We start from the raw sequence: 20,954 nt of genomic DNA on the forward strand, positions 1-20,954 counted from the left end.
AGAAAAAATAAAATAAAATGGGACTGAAAAACAGATCTAAGTATTTGATAGTTTGCTTTCTCCAGTGTCCCTCCCGCTTGTCCCTTTCCTCTCTCTCCCTTTCAGATTCAGTCCATACCCTTTCACATTCATTCCATATCCTTTCACATTCATTTCATGTTGGTCCTCTGGCCCCTCCTCCCTCGTCTCCCTAGCTCCTTCTGCCTCATCTCGTTTTATAGCGCTTGGAAATTTCCTTTTCTTTCTGCTCTTCCCCTTGTGGAATCTACTAAAACCTTAGAGGAGTGATGTATATTCTGAAACTTCTGTGCGTTTCTAAGTGACGCTGAGCATGCTCAGTAGCTGGGGCAGGTTTTGTCGCCCGCGGCTGCCCTGATTCGACCTTTCCCAAAATAGACATTTAACTCTTTGGACTCCTGCCTAAGGATGTAATTCGCTTTGCTTTCTCCTCATTTTCAAGGTTCAAAGGGAAGCGGCGAGGATTCCAAGGTCCCACCATCCTCACAGCCAATGAGGGGCCTGTGAGGGAGGAGCTTGGGGCGGCTTAGTGCAGCTTGAGCTTCTGAGGGAATCATCCCCAGTAGGTGCGGTGGAGTCTGAGCTCCGCTGCACCTGTCACAGCAGAACAAAATTGAAAAAAACAAAAGCAAAATTTAAAAAAAGAAGAGAAGAAATGCTGCGGACTATGGAACGCTGTAGGACTTTCCGAAACATTTGCTGGGGATTCCGGTGGATCATGATCTTTTAAAACCAATTCTTTCTGAAGCCGGTTTGGGTAATTGGGAAAATGACACGTATGCTAAATGCAGCAGCTGATCGAGTGAAATGGACCAGATCGAGCGCTGCTAAAAGGGCTGCCTGCCTGGTGGCTGCGGCATATGCTCTGAAAACCCTCTATCCCATCATTAGCAAGCGTTTAAAGCAATCTGGCCACAGGAAGAGAAAAGAAGCAGCTTACCCGACTGCAGAGAACAGAGAAATACTGCATTGCACCGAGACCACTTGTAAAAATTCTTCGCCTGGAGTGAATGCAGATTTTTTTCAAACAGCTGCTAGAACTTTGGAAAATTCTCTTTCCAAAACTTGTGACCACTGAAACAGGATGGCTCTGCCTCCACTCGGTGGCTCTGATCTCGAGAACATTTCTGTCTGTCTATGTGGCTGGTCTGGATGGACAAATCGTGAAAAGCATTGTGGAAAAGAAGCCTCGGGCTTTCATCATCAAATTACTCAAGTGGCTTATGATTGCCATCCCTGCTACCTCTGTGAACAGTGCAATAAGGTACCTGGAGTGCAAACTGGCTTTCATCATCAAATTAATCAAGTGGCTTATGATTGCCATCCCTGCTGCCTCTGTGAACAGTGCGATAAGGTACCTGGAGTGCAAACTGGCTTTCATCATCAAATTACTCAAGTGGCTTATGATTGCCATCCCTGCTGCCTCTGTGAACAGTGTGATAAGGTACCTGGAGTGCAAACTGGCTTTGGCCTTCAGAACTCGCCTAATAGACCATGCCTGTGAAACCTATTTTACAAATCAGACTTATTATAAGGTGATCAATATGGATGGGAGGCTGGCAAACCCTGACCAGTCTCTTACTGAGGATATTATGATGTTCTCCCAATCTGTGGCTCACTTGTATTCTAATCTGACCAAACCTATTTTAGATGTAATCCTGACCTCCTATACACTCATCCAGACTGCTCCATCCAGAGGAGCTAGCCCAATTGGGCCCACCCTATTAGCAGGGCTTGTGGTATATGCCACTGCTAAAGTGTTGAAAGCCTGCTCTCCCAAATTTGGTAAATTGGTGGCTGAAGAAGCTCATAGAAAAGGCTATTTGCGGTATGTGCACTCCAGAATTATAGCCAATGTTGAAGAAATTGCCTTTTACAGAGGACATAAGGTAAGATAGAAATTAAGATGATGGGTGAAATGTGAGACTGTTCGAGCTGCCACTGCAGTGTTAGATACCATCTGTTGTACTGTTGATGGGCCCACTTCTTTAGCGTTTTAGACTCCGATGACATCTAAACCTGTACTAGAATGTATGCTTCCTTACCCTTTTTACTCACAAGTTGTTAAAGAATTATAGAGTGCAAACTTTTCTAAAGTTTCATGAGAATAAAAGTTTCAGCACTCAGTCTACTTGGCCTCAGTTACCCAAACATGCTCAAAATTATCTCTGAAGCATTTTCTTAAAACTTAAATCCTAATTGGTTGTAGAGCATTAGAAGAAAATGTGTTTGGAAACTGAGTAAACACATGTCCATTGAGATGGAAAATTTAGGATGGTATTCTCTTGTTGTTATTATTGAGGGCCCTTTGTTTTTAAGAGGAAAAAAACCCTGTCCTTTTACATGAAAGACAAGTTTAACAATTTTGCATGTCTGGTCAGCAGTGGAGGGTCCTCAGTCCTAAGAAGTGCAGGAGAATGTGTCTCACAAATGGCATTTCCAACTCTTAGTTAATGTTCAGCACCATGTTTGACACAAATAAAAAGAGGCAGTGAAATGAAATTTTGTCTGGCTTTGAGAGAAAAGCTAAGATTAGAGAAGAAATGAGGAGAAAAGGAATTTCAGAACGTTATTTCTAAATACTAAAGATTTTCTACATTAAGCAGATCCCTAAAATAGTTAGCCTAATTACATAAACTTCCAGAGCATTGAAGTAACCTCAGAATATTAAATACGACCAAATTTTTTAAGGTGATGCATCTGAAATCTTAATACAAATGACTTAGTACAAATGAAATATTCAGGTATTCTTAAGTTGAAATGGTATTTTAATTCCCAAGCAGAATTATTTACTTTTTGAAGCATCATTAGTTATCAAGACAAATGTTTACAATAGTAGGAATCTGAAGAAGAAAATTTAAAGCAAATTTAGGACTTCTACTCCCCCTTGAAAATTGGCCTTATATGTTGTATTAGTCATATTGACTTGTGATTCTTCTTGAATCATTGAACTCAGTGATTTAAATTATAGCATGCTGTAGGCTTCTGGCATTTAAGACAAAATCCACCAAATTGAGTTAGTTCGAAAATGGACTCTAATTACACATATGTGTGTCATGTGTTTATGTTCAAATATTTTTGGTGTGATCAAGAAGGATAAAGTTCTAACATTGTTTACTCATGTCTTATAGAATATCGTTTAATTTTAACCTCATGCATGTAATTTTGAAATAAAAATTATAAATCACTGACATGTACTTTATATTTACTGAGCATCATGGGTTTTTTTGAATAATATAGGTGTGACCAAATTAAATAATAATGACTCATTCTTATATTAATCTGTATTTTTTAGTTGTTAGAATCATAGATCATACTATACTAAGTAAAACAAAATAATGTGTACCTATCTTTAAAGAAAGCCTTCAGACATACAATATTTACTTTTATAACTCATGCTGGGTTCTTGCCTCTTTTTCCCTCTATAGGTGGAAATGAAGCAACTCCAGAAAAGTTACAAAGCTTTAGCCGATCAGATGAACCTCATTTTATCCAAACGTTTGTGGTACATCATGATAGAGCAGTTCTTGATGAAGTATGTTTGGAGCAGCAGTGGACTGATGATGGTGGCTGTACCTATTATCACTGCAACTGGCTTTGCAGATGGTGGTAATGACATTTATGCTTAATCTTCAATATATGTTTAGGATTATTTCTCTTGAAGGTGTCACTGCTGGTTTTGTGTGAGTGAAACTGTATATGTAGCCATTTTTCTGTGGTCATTAATGGTCAGAAACAAAGGCAGACTTTGCAACATCCAATAATAATACCTGCAATGTGAAAGGAGATAAGTGGCTCAAAAGTCCTTTCCAGTTGTGAGATATTTCAAATTAATATCTTGAAAAGCAGTGTAAGTTCTCTCCATGTGTTTTAAACTTCAGTTCTGCACATCCCATGTGTTTAGTCTATAAATATTCTATCACTGGATCTGCCCTGTTTTGTGATTTGAAGAGTTGGTTGACTACATTAGGCAACTAGGAATATTGTTTTAGGAAGTGCTTCACACCATGGAACAAGATCTCCTCTACTTGTAGGTAACATAGATAAACCTCCTATGTAGCATGATTTGGTGGCATTGTGGGGGTAGGGGTTGTCAAGCTGCCCCTGTCTAATTCTAGCTATCACCACCCCAGTGGTTTTTACCAACATTTTTCATCTTTGGGATAACTAAGAAAGATAAGGACAACAAGAACAATATTAAAACATTCTGTAATACTTGAGATGGGAGTTTGGGTCTTAATGGGCAGAGACAAAGGGGAGTTAATTAAAGTAGCAGCATTTTCTGCTCTTCCTCCAAAATAAAACGTTCCCCCTTCTCTTTAAAAACCACTTGGTCAAAATTGGCCTTAGTGTTGAAGTAACTAAATAAAAGCATGGGCTTTGTAGTAAGACAGAGCTTTGCTCAACTCTTGGCTTTCCCTCTTCCTGCCTGTATCCTCTTAGTCATGTTAATTAAACTCTGAACCTCTTTTCCTCATCTGTAAAAGGAGAATTGGAAAGGCTACTTCAGAGGACTCTTGGGAGGATTTAACAGAATAATGTTTATAAAGTACAGAGCATGCTCTTGATGTTCTTGATACAGAGTGACAATTATTACCTAGGAAACAAAAGGCAACACTGAGAATAAGGTAACAGAATTCACACTATTTTACGGCTATTTTTGGTGTGGAATCAAGAATTAAGTTATTTGTTTGAAGTCATCTAATAAAAACAAGTAAAAAAATTACCCTATACTTTAATATTTTGAAACAGGGCTTCAGTGCTTTAACCAATTATTACAAAAAAACTTGTCAAATTTGAGTCATTCTTAACCTAAAATTGTTCATTTTAGTAAATTGGAATTTGTCAATCCCATGTGATAAGACTATAGATATACCAAATATACTCCACAACTCAACTGTCTAATACTGTGTTTAGACCACTGGGAAACTGAATTTTATCTATTTTTATGTTTTCAAAGTTTTATTTTTTAAAAAATCATTTAAAAAGTTTATATTGAATAAGGCGTTGTTAGTAATAGTATTTTTAGACATAATCCTTTCATTATAAGATAAAATAAATTGCTTTTTCAAAAAAGTATTGGAGAAAAAAATGACACAAAAATTTATGGTCTTGAGATTAGTTTTAGTAAGACACAACAAAATTATCAGATATTTGTAGTGAATCTAAGTATATGGATGTTTTAAAAGTTTCATATATAACGTATAGAGACAACACCAATGACAAGATTATGGTGTAGTTCTCTTAGTCCTTGGAAGCACTGGTCTTATTACAAAACCCAAGAGTATTCAACATAGAGCAGAGAAAATGCAGCTATTAATGGTGACAAATTAACCCCACAGAGACCAGTAAGAAGTAAACTGTGTATGCAAAGAATCTAACAATCTTATTTCTATGTGTGACGTAATAAGATATTTAAAAATAAATCCTGAAAATATCATATTAAATTAAAGAAACAACATTAAAATTTCAGATTGAAATTATGATAATCACAGTGATGCAAGTAAAATAAAGTAATTCTTAAAGCTTCTTTTCAAAAGAGGATTTTATACAAAGAGAAGCAGTATAAGAATTTCATAGAAGAAAAAAATAAATTCATATGACAGCATTATTATGAGAAGGTGCTTCAATATCTTCTGTAATTTCTAATGTTACTATATATATGCTTATAATGTTTGTACGTATTTACTAAAGACATTTGACCTACAATGATTTAACACATGAAAATATTGTTAGCGTTTTACTCATACAAAATTATTTTTTCTAAATAATGATATATCTTTGAGGCTTTAGGTGTTGGAATTACATATCATATATTCTAATCTAATCTTCAGTCTTAATTTACACTTATGCCCTGAGTTGTCCCTTATGTTAGAGATGAATTAAATACAGGATACTGTATATTTTAAAGCAAAAATAGGTGGAAAAAGTGGGTGAATGAGAGAAGAATGGCAAAGAGAAAAGGGAGAAAAAGTAGGATAGAGGAAAAAAGACAATACAATAAAGAAGGAGGCCACTGTTCAGATCTTGACTCAGCTATTTAGTAGTTATCCATCCTTGAGAAATTTGCATAAACTTTATATGCCTCAGTTTTCCTCTCTTAACCATAGGTATAGTAATATCTATCTTACAGAATTATGAAATTGTATATAATGTATTTAATGTGCTTTGAAACAGTTCTCAGCAAGTAGTAAGAATTTAGGTGGGTCATTGTTACTATTTATTCTATTCTTACCATGTGGGCTCTGGCATCAGATTGCCTGGGTTCAAATGCTTACTCTTTTGCTTACTAGGCTATGACTATGGGCAAGTCATTTAACCTTCTTGTGCTTCAATTTCCTCATTTCTGAAATGGGAGAAATTATAGCAGGGTTGTTAGGAGGATTAAAGAAGAGTACATGTGTAAAACTTAGAACAATGCCTGCTTCATCGAAAATGCTCAATAGACATTTGCTGGCACGATTATTGTTGTTAAGAGAGCAAGATATTTAAAAGTGATTAGGAAGTCAGAGGTAAAAGTGCAGATAGGAGGAAGAGCCTGCATAGTTTTTTTGGAGGAGAAAAGAAAAATAGTTTTGTAGTAGATTTGTTATACCACCCACCTACAACTTCAAGTGAAATCTTATGGTTAGGACAGGATTATGTTTATATTCAAGTTCACATTACAAAATTGCATGTGGAATCATGCCACTTTCACTCATATGAGGAGCTTAGAGGTCATCCAGTCTGGAGCCCCAGCTTTGCCTAAGGGCACACAGATGGTTAGTGGAAGCACTAAGGATAGAAGACATTATGTGATTCCTAGTGTGTTACTTTTCTTACCTTCATCACGCTACCTCCATTTAGCTATATTGGAACTTAGTCTATAAGGGACTTAACTTAGTTTGAGACCAAGCAATCGTGGGAGCTAATGGTTGAAATAGAGGCATTGAAATAGTTAATTATATATAGTTTCTATTATATTTTCTTAGAGGACATTACCCCTTTCTTTGCTTTGTATTAAGAGAAAGACTGAAATTATGTAAAGAAAATGGTTACCTGGGAGCTGTATCTCAATTTTTTAATGTTATAGGCCACTTTTCTTCTCTTCATATCAAAAGCAGTTCTGGGCAAGGCCAGGGAAAGCTACTTATAGGTCCCTTCTGCCGGACCTTATCGCAGACACCTGACAGGCAGTGAAGAGAGCACCTAAGCCACTAGCACTGCCAGTAGCGTCCACATGTTGGTGATCTGCTAACGTGAGGTGGCACATCCGAAGTAGCAACTGAAAGCACTCTTAGGAATGGAACTGAACTCTACCATAACCCTCATAACATGGGTGATATTTTATTCCTAAAATGTACTTCCAACAAGATGATCTCCATAGCTCCTGCTGCAGGAGTATGTCTCATATTCAAATGCCAAATTGTTGAAATATAATTTTGTATTTGGGTCAGTTTACATATGACTACTCTCTTGTTGACCAATTATTGTCACAGTAATTATCAGTACATATCAAAGACATACTTTTTAGCAGTAATTAGCTATTCGTGTCAGTAGCTATAATTTTTAAAGTATAACATACATGCCCACAACGGCACAATCATTAGTGTACCACTCAGTGAACTGTCACAAAGTCAACCCATACACGTAAGCACCACTGAGAAGAAACAGAACCTTACCTTCATCCTAGAAGCTCCCATCCCAGAAACCCCTTCCCAGTCTTATCCTCATCTTCAGCCTCCTACCCCCATCCCCACTTCCTCCTGCCCCTGCCCCCATGCCACAGCAAAGGCAGGCATTTTACCGATCATTCATTAGTATTTGCTGGGTTTTGAGCCTCATATAAATAGTATCATGCAGTACGTATGAGAGTTTTAGTTGCTCCACATCTTTGTCAATGTTTGATGTGAGTCTTTTTCCTTTTAGGCATTCTTATGAGTGTATAAGCGTGCTTCATTGTAGTCTTAATTTGCATTTCTCTGATGACTGAGGAGGTTAAGCACTTTTCATTTGTTTATTGGCTACTTGGATAGCCTTTTTTATGAAGTACCGATAAGTTTTTTGTTCATTTTTAAACTGGCTTATCTGGTTTTTGCTTGTTCATTTGTAAAGCTCTTGTGTATTCTGTAATGAGTAGTTTGTCAGATACACACACACACACACACACACTCAAATCTCTTTTCCCTCTCTATTCTTGCCTTTTCAGTCTCTTAAGTGTCTAAGAGAAGTTCATAATTTTAATATAGTTCAATTTATCAATCATTTTCTTTGTTGTTAGTGCTTTTATTGTCCTGTTTAAGAAATATTTGCCTAACCCAAGGTCATAGAGTTATTCTCCTATTTTTTTTTTTTTTTGAGGAAGATTAGCCCTGAGCTAACTACTGCCAATCCTCCTCTTTTTTTTTTCTGAGGAAGACTAGCCCTGAGCTAACATCCATGCCCATCTTCCTCTACTTTATACATGGGACACCTACCACAGCATGGCGTTTGCCAAGCGGTGCCATGTCTGCACCCGGGATCCGAACCAGTGAACCCCAGGCCATCGAGAAGCAGAACGTGCCAACTTAACCGCTGCACCACTGGGCCGGCCCTCTCCTATTTTATCTTCTAGAAATTTATTGGTTTTTCATTTCACATTAAGATCATCAGTTAGAATTGATGTTTATATATGGTATGAGGTAGGGTAAGATTGAGATTTGTCAAGGTGGCAAAGATAAAACATAAATGACAAGAAATAAACTCAGATTGTAAGTCCAAAGAAAAAAGTACAGAAGGGTAGCCTGCTTTTTTAATTTTTAAAAAATTAACAGACAATTTTCTTTAGAATAGTTTTAGGTTTACAGAAAAATTGAGCAGAAAGTGTTCAGTTCCCAAATTTCCCCTCCTCCCATAATTTCCCTTGTGATTTACATCTTGTATTAATGTGATACCTTTGTTATAACTGATGAACCAATATTTATACATTAGTAACTGAAGTCCATAGTTTACATTAGGATTCACTCTTTGTATTATACAGTTCTATGGGTTTTGACAAATGTATTACATAACCTTAGTTTTAAATCCTTTCTCACCTTTTCAGTGAAATAGCAACAGATGTGACCGTGTTTCAATATATCCTTTTATTAGCAGAGCTGAAAATAGCAGTAAAATGAGAAGATATAATGTTAAATATTAAATCCTTAAGTGAGGCACTTTTGACAACGTATTCACAATATTTGGTGAGGAAGATAAAATGTGTTGATCTGGGATACAAAATAGGTGAGTGCTTTAGGTCATGAATTTATATCTCTGACACTGAGGAATCTACCCTTCTCACAGAGGTTATGCAGTTGGCTGTTGTGTGCATGGCAAAATACTACTGGCACTGCTCTCACAGTACTTTCCAAAGAACAATCCGTAGAATAAAAGTCAAATGAAATCTGTCCAGAGCTATTTGTAATTTTGTTGCTAAAAGCACGAAGAAAATCCAATAGGCATTAATCTGCCAATAGGCATTAATCTGCTAAAGCGACGTGGAAAGTGCCATGCCATGTCACACACCAGTTCATCTGTGCTAGTGTTTTTACTTCTTAACAGAGACTGTCAGTAAAAGCTACTATTTAAACCGCTTTTAACCCAAATTCATAAAATCCCATGATTATTTTAGATCACCAGCCAGATTCTCTATGAGCCAAAACTATTCTTAGTGCTTTAACTGATTCAGCAATTCACTATTTGGTAGCTTGCTGAGAATCTTTTGGTAATTTTTTTGTGTCTATCTAAATTTTGTCACACATTTAAATGTAAGAATATCTACATTCTGTTTCCAGTCTATTTATTCAATCACATTTTTCACTCCTCACTTATACCAGCACTCAAAGCCTTTCTTTTTTCATTCCTCAGGGAAACTCACTCACTTCAAGGGGGCTAACAGGAGTCCTCTAGAGCAGTGACAACAGTAGGGCTAGGAGGAACCACATTGGACTATTTGTCCTCTTCTTTTTTTTTTAAAGATTGGCACCTGAGCTAACAACTGTGGCCAATCTTCTTTTTTTCCTTCTTCTTCTTCTCCTCCACAAAACCCCCCAGTACATAGTTGTATATTCTAGTTGTGAGTGACTCTGGCTGTGCTATGTGGGACACCACCTCAGCGTGGCCTGCTGAGCAGTGCCGTTTCCGCGCCCAGGATCCCAACCAGCGAAACCCTGGGCTGCCAAAGTGGAGCTCAGGAACTTAACCACTCGGCCACCGGGTGGCCCCTAGACTATTGTAAAAGGGCCCCATGAACTCATGGTGATTCTCATACTCGGGTGAAATCAGTGCCTGACACCAACCCATGCTGTAACTTGATCAGGCTGTTTATCATTCAGTTGGCATTGCTTGAAATTTCCCTTCTCTGTCCTGTTGCTTATACTATACTTATGATCTATTGAAATTATGTGTGGTCTTCAAGACCTCACTCACAGTCTACTCCTCCATGAAGCATTTCCTGTCTCTTGCAGCAAGAAATGATCTTTGCCTCCTCTAAACACCTCCCATTAACTCTCTTCATAGGCTGCCCTGCACAGTTATTTGGGAACTTGTCTTCTCTCTCCTACCAAACTGTAGGCTCCCTAAGGAAAGAGTCTGAAAATCACATTTATCCTTGCATGTCCTATAGCACCTTGCCTAATTTCTTGCATATCTAGGTGTTCAGTAAATATCTGCTGAGTGCATTTTACCTTATATTATGCGTGGATCTCTTTCAAACCCAGCTGAGCTGTCTGTGAGCAAGTAAATATGAAATTATCTGGTAGTCATAATAGGGCACAAGTTAAATATTTGCACTGATATGGAGAAAAAAAACTTTTGCACTGAGATAAATCAGAGAACAATAAATATCAAAGTTAGACTATATCTATATCACTCTAATTTCTTCATTAATTTTCAGCATTTAATTTAGAACTTTGGAAATAATCTACAGACGGGCCAGATAGAGACTCAAATTGTTGGAAAGATTAAAGTAATGACTTGGAGAGAATAATTTTGAAGAATGAGACTAAATTAAATAGATATGCGATAATAACTAGAGAAAATAATAACAGCTAACATTTAGAGAACTTATTATAGGCCATAGATTAGACTAACACTTCATTTGTATTTCACCTTAAAACAAGTCTTTGAGATAGAATTGTTTGAGATAGTATTATTGTCTCCCTCATTTACAAATGAGAAAATAGGCATGGAGAGGATAAGTGGCAAGTTCTACTTACCTTACTACCTGCCAATAAGTAGTAAAGCCTGGATTCAAACCTAGTCTGACTCCTCTTAACCATAATTCTGCATTGACAGTAATTTAGGATGTTCATTCATCTATCCATCCCATCCATGCATCCATGCATCCATTCAATACACATTAAGGAGTACTATGTGCTGGAGACTCTGCTGAGTACTAGGAATAAAGAATAAAACACACATTCTTGACCCTTAAGAAACTTAAAGTCCATTGGAAAGGCCAGCAAAAGTTTCCAGGGAAACCTTTACTAAAGAGTTAACTCTTGAAGAAAGAGCTAGACAAAGAAGGAAGAGAAGTATATTGAAGTCAGAAGAAATCATGTATGCAAATAGCAGAGGATAAATAGAGTATTGCATGTTTGGGCTGCCGCTAGAGTGTAGATTGAGGGTTGGTTGAAACAGGTAGACAGAGGCTGGATTATGAGGGTCAGCTAACTTGCATTTCTATTAAAGGAACTACACTAGAAATATTTGCTTGTATTCCTATTAGTAGTATTTTATTGACCAAATCCATAGTATTTGATTGCCTAGCTGTAATAAGGGCAGGGAGTTGAATTTGGAAAAAGTTAAAAGAATGCTAAATGAAAATAGTCATAATTCCTATAGACTTACTTTTGTTCCAAGTCTCCTTCTAAAAAAATAATGAAACAAAAGAAAGCTTTAAATAAAATCTCGTACAAATATTGTATTTTCAATAATTCATTAAATTTCTAGGAAATTGCTGGTACTAATGAAAAATTTACATGTGGTTGTTTTGGCCACAATTTCATCTGTATAAAATAAAGCATTTAGTTACTTGAAAAAACTCAATAGTTTTGTAATTTGCTTTTAGATCTAGAGGATGGCCACAAACAAGCTATGGTTAGTGAACGGACGGAAGCCTTTACTACTGCTCGAAATTTATTGGCCTCTGGAGCTGATGCTATTGAAAGGATTATGTCTTCATACAAAGAGGTACTTGCATTTCTCGTCATCAATTTGATTAAAATAAGATATATGAAAATCAAGCAAAATGAAAATTACAAGATATACTTAGTATTTTGGAAACATTTTTCTCTACCAAACATTGCTAAGAGTATAATCAAGATAAAAGGCAGCCCTCCCAAGTATATTGCTGCTAATACCCTTTAATTTTTACACTTTCAATTATAACTCCTCTTTTTCTGTCTATAGTATGACGTATTTGTTTTTAATTAAAAAAAAAACCACACCCCTAGGTGTGGATTCTGGAGCCAGAGTGCCTAAATTTAAATTCTTGCTCCAGTATTTACAAATTATATGAACTTACTCAAATTCCTTAACCTGTCTGTGTCTGTTTCATCATCTGTGAAATAAGGATAATGATAGCATTGACTTTGTAGGGTTGTTGTGAGTTAATACATGTAGAATGTTTAAAACAATACATATTAAGCAGTCGCTAAATGTTAGCCAATAATATTACTTATATACCTTGCAAACTTTTACTCATCCTTCATGACAAGTCAAGCCTCACCAACCACCTCTAAAACCCTCTTGTGATTCCACCTTCTTCCCGCCTTCGTTGCAGAGTCTGGCTCTACCTTCTCTGTGTTCACAGTACACCTGGTGCTTTACCACATTGTAATTAACTATCCCCTGCACCAGGCCCTGAGTGGAAAGCAGGAACTGTCTTACTCAGCTTTACATTCTTAATATCCATTTTAATGCTTGGAATGTTGTACGTGGTCGATAAATACTTGCTGAAAGAATGGTAATAAGACCTGCAGATATCACAGTGTTAAGACTGGAAATCATTTTATTCAGTTCAGATGTTACATAATATTCCCATGGACAGACATTCTCACTATTAATTACTCTTGTGGCTTTTGTATCAATATAAATTGCCAGAGCATCTTTATAAATTTAGCTGCCTATTAAATCAGCCTTGAATAAGCCATATAAAAGAGTTACAAAGTTTGTGATTTACCCACAAAACTTTTCAGTCTCATTCAACAACTGATTTCTTGAATTGGGTTAAAAAAATAAAAGTAAAACCAGTTGTTTAGGGCCACGTACCAAACCAACTCAATTTTAAAAAATTTTTCAAATAGTAATTTTGATAATCTGAAGACACAGTTTTGAGGATGTGTTTTTTGATTAATAAATTACTTATTAAAATTAAATGACAAATCAAAATTTTAGCCATCTCACATTAAAATACTTTGGTATCTAAGTCACAGAAAGAACATCAATTAGTTTTTCTAGATTGTCTCCGACACAAAAACTGATTGCATTTTGCTTTATTTTGGCTGAGTGTGCTTTGAATCACAGAATGTTCACTTCTAAAGAATCTTATTGCTGCTATGACAGCACATGAAAGCATCATGCATTCTCTGCTAGCTCCAGAGGGAGCAAGGGTCCTTTTTAGAGTTAGAGTTCAAGGGCAAACCCCCTGTCTTATATCCCAAAGTAATTTGTCCACAGTCACATTCTCAGGTTTTTTCAGACACTCTTTGCCCACTCCACCCTGCATCCTGGTCTACTAACTCCTTGCCTCCTGCTTTTCTTTAACTGACCTCTACATTTGGTTTTGGACTTTTTATTTTTTTATGCAAATATATTTAGCCAGGTTTCTTTCGAATCCATATTTTGTTAATCCTTAGCTCTGTTTTCCTCTGCTTGAGAACTCAGGAGATTTTTGTGGATAACATTTTAGAAATTACCCTTTAAATAGCTATAACATTAACATATAGAAATGCGATACTAATCCAGCTACAGACCTCTCACACAGTAGAAACACGGTAGAAAGCTTTTGACAGTAATATGCACTCTTTTACTGCTTGTTTTGCACACACAAAAATCTTACACAAATGTCAGCATTGTTGTATTATTCCACAATTTATTGTTTAAGAGACATTTACTAGTGACCTGCCTCGCTTATTGGTACCAGTTTCCTAGTAAACATTTCTGTAAGGGAATGGTTTTTGTGCTTTCCTTTTCACTGAGAAAGATGGTCTTGACAGGAGATGAGTCACCTTTCACAGTACCCTGACAACAAGGTGTTCTTTTAATAGAAAAACAGCAGGAGATTCAGCCTAAATTGGATCACTGGCAGGATAGGAGCAAGGTACCACTCTATTGAGCCTTATGGACTAAAGCAGAGATTTATCTCATCTTATCTTTAATCTCACCTAGAAAAAAGTCATATTTAATGTTTTTCTTTGGGCATATAAATCATGTTTGGCTTGAAAAGAAGCTGAATTGTGGAATTTGGACTGAAAAGGAGTTGAAGCTTTTCACTGAGCTCACTCCCAATTTTGGTATCCTCTAGCAGGGATATTTTCTCCGCCAAGCTTAGGAATTTTGACAATCAATTTGACTCAGAAACATTCATTTCTAATAAGAAAAAAAATGTATTTTTTTTCTATTTAAAACCTATTTTAAATTGAAAAATGATATCAAAATAAAGGATCATAATTTCATTGAATGAACTTAAGCTTTTCACAAAATTTCTAATTTTCTGGAAATGAAATCTGTCATTTAAACGAGTCAAATCAGAAATTTGACTAAAGATTTATTTATTTATGAATATTTTATTGTTTCCTTTTTCTGCCCAAAGCCCCCCGTACATAGTTGTGTATTTTCAGTTGTGGGTCCTTCTAGTTGTGCTATGTGGAACGCTGCCTCAGCATGGCTTCATGAACAGTGCCGTGTCTGTGCCCAGGATTCCAACTGGTGAACCCTAGGCCGCTGAAGCAGAGCACACAAACTTAACCACTCGGCCCTGGGGCTGGCCCCAAAAGATTTTTTTTTTTTAAGATCGGTACCTGAGCCAACATCTGCTGCCAATCTTTTTTTTCCCTTCTCTCCAAAGCCCCCCAGTACATAGTGTATATTCTAGTTGTAGGTCCTTCTGGTTCTGCTATGTGCGATGCTACCTCAGCATGGCTTGCTGAGCGGTGCTAGGTCTGCACCCAGGATCCAAACCGGCAAAACCCTGGGCCGCTGAAGTGGAGCGTGAAAACTTAACCACTTGGCCGTGGGGCCAGTCCCTTGACCAAAGATTTTTAAGTCTCACTAATATTCTGAAATCTTTACATTTCGTTTTTAACCCTGACTTGAATGAATAATTTTTTATGTGTTTTATAATCCCAATCAAACTTACATTGACATGTTGCTATGTTGCTCTCTTGATAAGCTTTTTACCGTTACTTGTTTTAGTTATTAGATATGTTATTTATTTTTCATGTATAATAACATAGGATCTTTAACATTAAATCAAACAGCTTATATGATTGCATATTTTTTTTAAGTCTGTCTTGAGTATATTAACTCTATTTTATTTCTCTGTGTTGGTTTTAGATCACTGAATTAGCAGGCTATACTGCTCGAGTGTACAATATGTTTTGGGTCTTTGATGAAGTGAAAAGAGGCATTTATAAGAGAACTGCTGTCATGCAAGAGTCTGAAAACCACAGCAAGAATGGAGCTAACATAGAATTATCCCTCAGTGATACGTTGGAAATCAAAGGTATTAGACTCAAATGTTTTTATATTTTTCCTGTATTTAAGTGTTTATCAACAGAACTAAAGTTTTTTAGAAGCTAGTCTTTAACAGATAAAAGAAACCAACATTTATTTATTTAAATAGTTATTCCTAAACTTAGTATTGCAGTTTGAGGAGTGGTGACTAACATTACCATTAAAAAAAAATTGTTACCTTTATTTAGAACAAATTTTCTAGAATTATTTTTGGAAACTGCACATATGGCAGAATGAATTGTTTGCTTTTAAAAATCAAATAACAGAATTAGAACTAATGTCATATTGTTCTTCATCCTATGTTTTTAAACTTATTTGGTTATCATATTTTTAAAAATTATATATAAATGTCTTAATTCCCTTTTTGGGGCACCGTGTTTTTTCTGTAAGAAAGGTTAATTTAGAGAAGCAAGTAGTTGTAAAGAGTATGGCTGGCTTATATCAGATAGAGTTTAGCTTTGCTCTCATTATGATGTTGACATTAGATTATTGGTAAGTAATGTTTCTGAGAAAGATTTTCCAAGTAGACGTGTCAAAATGTCCAAATTTACGTTAAACTTTTCTTTAGATATAGATATCTATATTTCACTTGGTTTTCTGATTTGTTACTGTGAATTATCTTTATAACGAATTTATCTATGTTGCATTATACTTTAAGTTATTTACGTAATTAACAATAAAGTGTGATAGCTTTTGTAACTTAAGTAGTTCCTTAACTTATAGGAAAAGTTATTGATGTGGATCATGGAATTATTTGTGAAAATGTTCCCATAATTACACCAAGGGGAGAAGTGGTGGCTTCCAGGCTAAACTTCAAAGTAAGATGATATTCAAGAATCTTCTGATTGTTGCCATCACACTAATACAAAACAACACAGAATTTAGGTACATTTGTTAAATACTTGGAGGAGCATATGGAAAGGAGGGGAAATCAAGAAAGGTATGCACAGTGGCTCAAATACAGAAGCAATTACTTCCTCAGAAAGCAGAAAGAAAGAGATATTTGATGTCTACTGCTTTATTGCCAGGTTGAAAATTAAAATTACAGTTCACTGAGAGCCTATACAAGGTTCCTCAACGGTTTTTCACACTGGGTTTTCCCTCATCTGAAAAAACAGGCCAAGAGATGGTGAGGATCCATAATTAGTGTTTTAATACATTTGGCAGGACTCAGTGTTTTTCAGGTTCTGTGATACTGGGATCTGCGTCTTCACTGTCATGTGTTAAACCTTTAAATCTTGTCCAAAAGTCATGTCACTACCTAGAGAATCCTTCTGTGAATTCCAGGCAGATTGCCATCTTTCTGCTTCCGCCTCCTCACCTTTAAAATGGGGAGAATAACGGTAACCTGCCTTTTGGATGTGAGGATTAAAGGAGACAGTTGGTGCAAAGCAGTTGGCACAGGATCTGGCACAAAGTGAAGCCTTCAATAAATTATGATTACAGTAGTTTTGATTTCCCTGCAGTCGGAACAGAGTTTAGTTGAAGTTAGTGGCTATGTCACAGCTGTGTCTCAGGCTGGTGTCTGCCTCCCTGAGCTAAGCCATGCAAATCCCTAGAATAACTTTTCAAAAGCCTGTTAGCCTCTTGAGGCTCCTACACTTCTTTATTTTATTTTATTTTATTTTATTTTATTTTATTGCAGTAACAGTGGATTCTAACCTTATGTAGCTTTCAGATTTACGTTGTAATATATTTCGAATTGTGTGTTGATTACGTCGTGTTCACCACCCAAAAACTAATGATAGTCCGTCACCTCACATGTGAGCCTCATCGCCCCTTTGGCTCTCTATCCTCCCCCCTCCCCCTATGGTAACCACCAATCCAATCTCCGTTGCTCTGTGTGTGTTTGTCATTGTTTTTATCTTGTACTTATGAGTGAGATCACACGGTGTTTGACTTTCTCCCTCTGGTTTATTTCACTTCACATAATACCCTCAAGGTCCATCCAGGTTGTCACAAATGGCCGGATCTCATCGTTTCTTAGGGCTGGGTAGCATTCCATTGTGTATACATACCACGTCTTCTTTACCCATTCTTCCCTTGATGGGCACCTAGGTTGCTTCCAAGTTTTGGCTGTTGTGAATAATGCTGCAGTGAACCTAGGGGTGCATGTGTCTTTCTGCATTGGTGTTTTCAAGTTCTTTGGATAAATACCCAGCAGTGGGCTAGCTGGATCGTATATATGGTAGATGTATTCTTAGTTTTCCGAGGATACTCCCTACTGCTTTCCATAGTGGCTGCACCAGTCTGCACTCCCACCAGCAGTGTGGGAGAGTTCCCTTCTCTCCACATCCTCTCCGACACTTGTCTCTTGTCTCCTTAATTAGAGCCATCCTGAGCAGAGTAAGGTGACCTCTCCTTGTAGTTTTGGTTTGCATTTCTCTGGTGGCTAATGATGTCGAGCACCTTTCCATAGGCCTGTTGGCCACCCGTAAGTCTTCTTTGGAGAAATCACTGCTCAGATCTTTTGCCCGTCTTTTTAATTGGGTTGTTGATTTTTGTTGTTGTTGAGCTGTATGAGTTCTTTGTGTATTTTGGCTATAAACCCCTTATCCGATATATGGTTTGCAAGTATCTTCTCCCAGTTGTTAGGTTGTGTTTTGGTTTTGTGGAGGGTTTCCTTTGCCGTGCGGAAGATTTTTTTTACTTTGATGTGGTCCCATTTGTTCCTTTGGTGTTTTGTTTGCATTGCCCAGTCAGACGTGGTACTTGAAAATAGGCTGCTAAGACTGCTGTCAAAGAGCATACTGCCTGTGTTTTCTTGTAGGCGTTGCATGGTTTCGGGTGTGACATTCAAGTCCAACCCTAGGAGGCTGCAGTTCCCCGAGAGCGAGCTTCGCAGGGCCCCTGCGTCCCTGTCAGCGCACCTTGCCTCTCGCGGAGGTCCGAAGCAGCGTGTGGGCGGGGCCCCAGGAGTTCTCCCAGGAGGGTGTCCCTGTGGCCACTGTCCCCAGTCCAGCACCGGAGGGGGGGCGGGGCAGCGGCCGGGGAGCGTGTGGGCGGCGGCGCGCGCGGGGAGCGCGCGCGGCTGCTGGGCCGCCTTCCGGGGAGGCGTTTGAGAGCCGCGCCTGCCTGGCCAGAGCCAAGCCCGGGCGGAGTCCGGCCCCGCTCTGCTGCTCTCTCCCGGGCCGGGCTCCTCCATTCCCCTGGCGTCCTTGTCCCCGCTGGGCACAGCAGCCCGGGCCCTCCACAGCCACGGCCGCCAGCCTGAGGAGGCCCTCCTTGAGCTCCCGCTCTTCCTGCTCGCCGGACACGGACGACCGGGGCGCCTGCGAAGATGATTCCATCTGGGAGAGGTACCTGGGGGCGTGGGCCTGGGGGCTGGTGGGAGGCGAGCGTGTCCCTGAGGAATAGGCTTGTGCGCCGAGAGGTGCCCGTCAGGTGGCGGGACAGCTGTGCGGCGCGGGGAGCGAGGGGGTCTCTTCGGGCGCTTCACGCGTTCGTGGAACGGGCGGTGTGTGCCGGGCACCTGCCCAGGGGCCAGCCTGGGGATGCGGTGCCCGGGAGTCGGGCGCTGAAGCGGCCCCCGTGGTCTTGGCTTCTTGGAAGGCCAGACGCGAAGTCGGTAAGGACACTGGTCTCGATGCGTTCTGAGGAGTGCAGGTCTCCCTCTTTGAGAGGCTACGTTCCGTTGGGGTTTTCATGAAGCCTGCTGTGCCCCTGAAGCTCAGGCCGGTTCAGGGGAAGTGGCCTGTCGAGGGCCACGTAACGTTTTTGTGCAGAGCCAGTGCTTTCCAAAGGCCTTGACTGTGCAGAAGTCTACCTGTTAGGGGTGCAGTGGGGGCTGTCCGGGGAGCATTGTGAGCACAGGTATGTGTCCCACACCTGAAAGTCTGGCAAAGAAAGCGTGAGGCTCGAGGGTGCTCCGTTCGTTCCCTCCTTCCACAGAAAGTCTGGAGAGTTGACTTTGGGATAAGTCCTTCCTTTCCTCTGGTCGGTGCGTGTTCAGTGGTCTGGACACTGGGTGAGCAAGACTGACAGGGTGTTTGACGTACTGGGCCTCACAGCCTAGTTGGAAAGGACAGATAGGCAGCAACTCATTACCTAGGAGATACGTAAAAACTATTTCGTGTTGGGTGCTGAGAAATACAGCATTTACTGATAGACTTTGTGACTTAGGCAGTGATGTTTAAGCTGAGAGCAGATGCCTAAAAGAAAAGGAGGACTTGTGCGGGAGAGTGTTCGGACAGGGCAAGGAAGGATTATGGCCTGTCAGAGGAGCTGAAAGTGTGCCCTGGAGACTGGGGCCGCGTAGGGACTGTAGGGTGGGGAAAACAAAACTTTTCGATTAAGGCTGGCGCTGTCTCTAGGTTTTTGGAGACTAAGCGTGGTGATTGGGAACGTGGACTCTGGAGCCAGACTCTGTCAGATGGGTCCTAGCTCTGCCACCTACGGGCTGTGTGAACTTGGGCAAGTTACTGTACCATTCTGTGTGTCAGTTTCCTGATCTGTAAAACGGGGATGATTATACTACGCAGTCCATAGGTGAGTGTAAAGGTGAAAGGATATTTCATATCCGTAAAGTACTTAGAGCAGTGTCTGGCCTTTAGTAGGCGTTAGTAGTGGTTGATTAAATAAATGGATAAATGCATACATAAGTATTAAAGGCTTGGAGGCTGTCCCTGGTGAAGCGTGTGAACTGGAATGGTTTACACCCAACTCTATTTCCTTTCCAGCTTGCAGTTGCTACTGACCGCATCTGTAGTACTGTGGAATTAGAAATAATCTCCCTTGACTTGGCTGCTCTTGGTAAAAGAATCTAAGGCTGTCAAAATTGTCCCAGAGAAATAAAACCCTTTTCAGTAGCATTTTAGGGTTAGGCTTTTTTAATATGTCTTGTTTATATTGGTTTGTTTAGTATTTGTTGGTGACATGTTTTTGGCAAAGCTGCTCGGTTAAAGAAAGTAGATTAGCTGTAAAATAGTTCAGACACAGAGAAAAGTTGAGAGTCGTGTCAGCAGAGCACGCCTTTCCTTGACTCTCTGTCGAGAGCTTGTGTGATTCCAGCTGCTCTCTGCCTCAGACACGGTGCCCTCTGTGTGTCCAGTCATCCAAACAGTGCAGGGTCTGGAACCATGGAGAATCTAAGGCAGTACAGTCATGCTTTGCTTAACAGTGGGGATAAGTTCTGAGGAGTGTGTCATGGTCAGGCAATCTGGTGATCGTGCAAGCACCACGGAGTTCATAAACCTAGATGG

The 20,954-nt window shown here is 39.0% G+C and overlaps 1 protein-coding gene across 1 annotated transcript in view; it reads left to right on the forward strand.

Moving 5' to 3' along the window:
* LOC138920479 (ATP-binding cassette sub-family D member 2-like) overlaps positions 1-20,954 on the forward strand; it is a 44,986-nt gene that overhangs the window by 4,200 nt on the left and 19,832 nt on the right. The window contains 5 exon segments of the mRNA XM_070248969.1: positions 461-1,036; positions 1,038-1,907; positions 3,447-3,627; positions 12,086-12,207; positions 15,574-15,742. Coding sequence (XP_070105070.1) covers positions 788-1,036; positions 1,038-1,907; positions 3,447-3,627; positions 12,086-12,207; positions 15,574-15,742 — 1,591 coding nt within the window. The 5' untranslated portion in view covers positions 461-787.

Source organism: Equus caballus, chromosome 23, assembly GCF_041296265.1.
Source record: "Equus caballus isolate H_3958 breed thoroughbred chromosome 23, TB-T2T, whole genome shotgun sequence".
Lineage (NCBI taxonomy): Eukaryota > Metazoa > Chordata > Mammalia > Perissodactyla > Equidae > Equus > Equus caballus.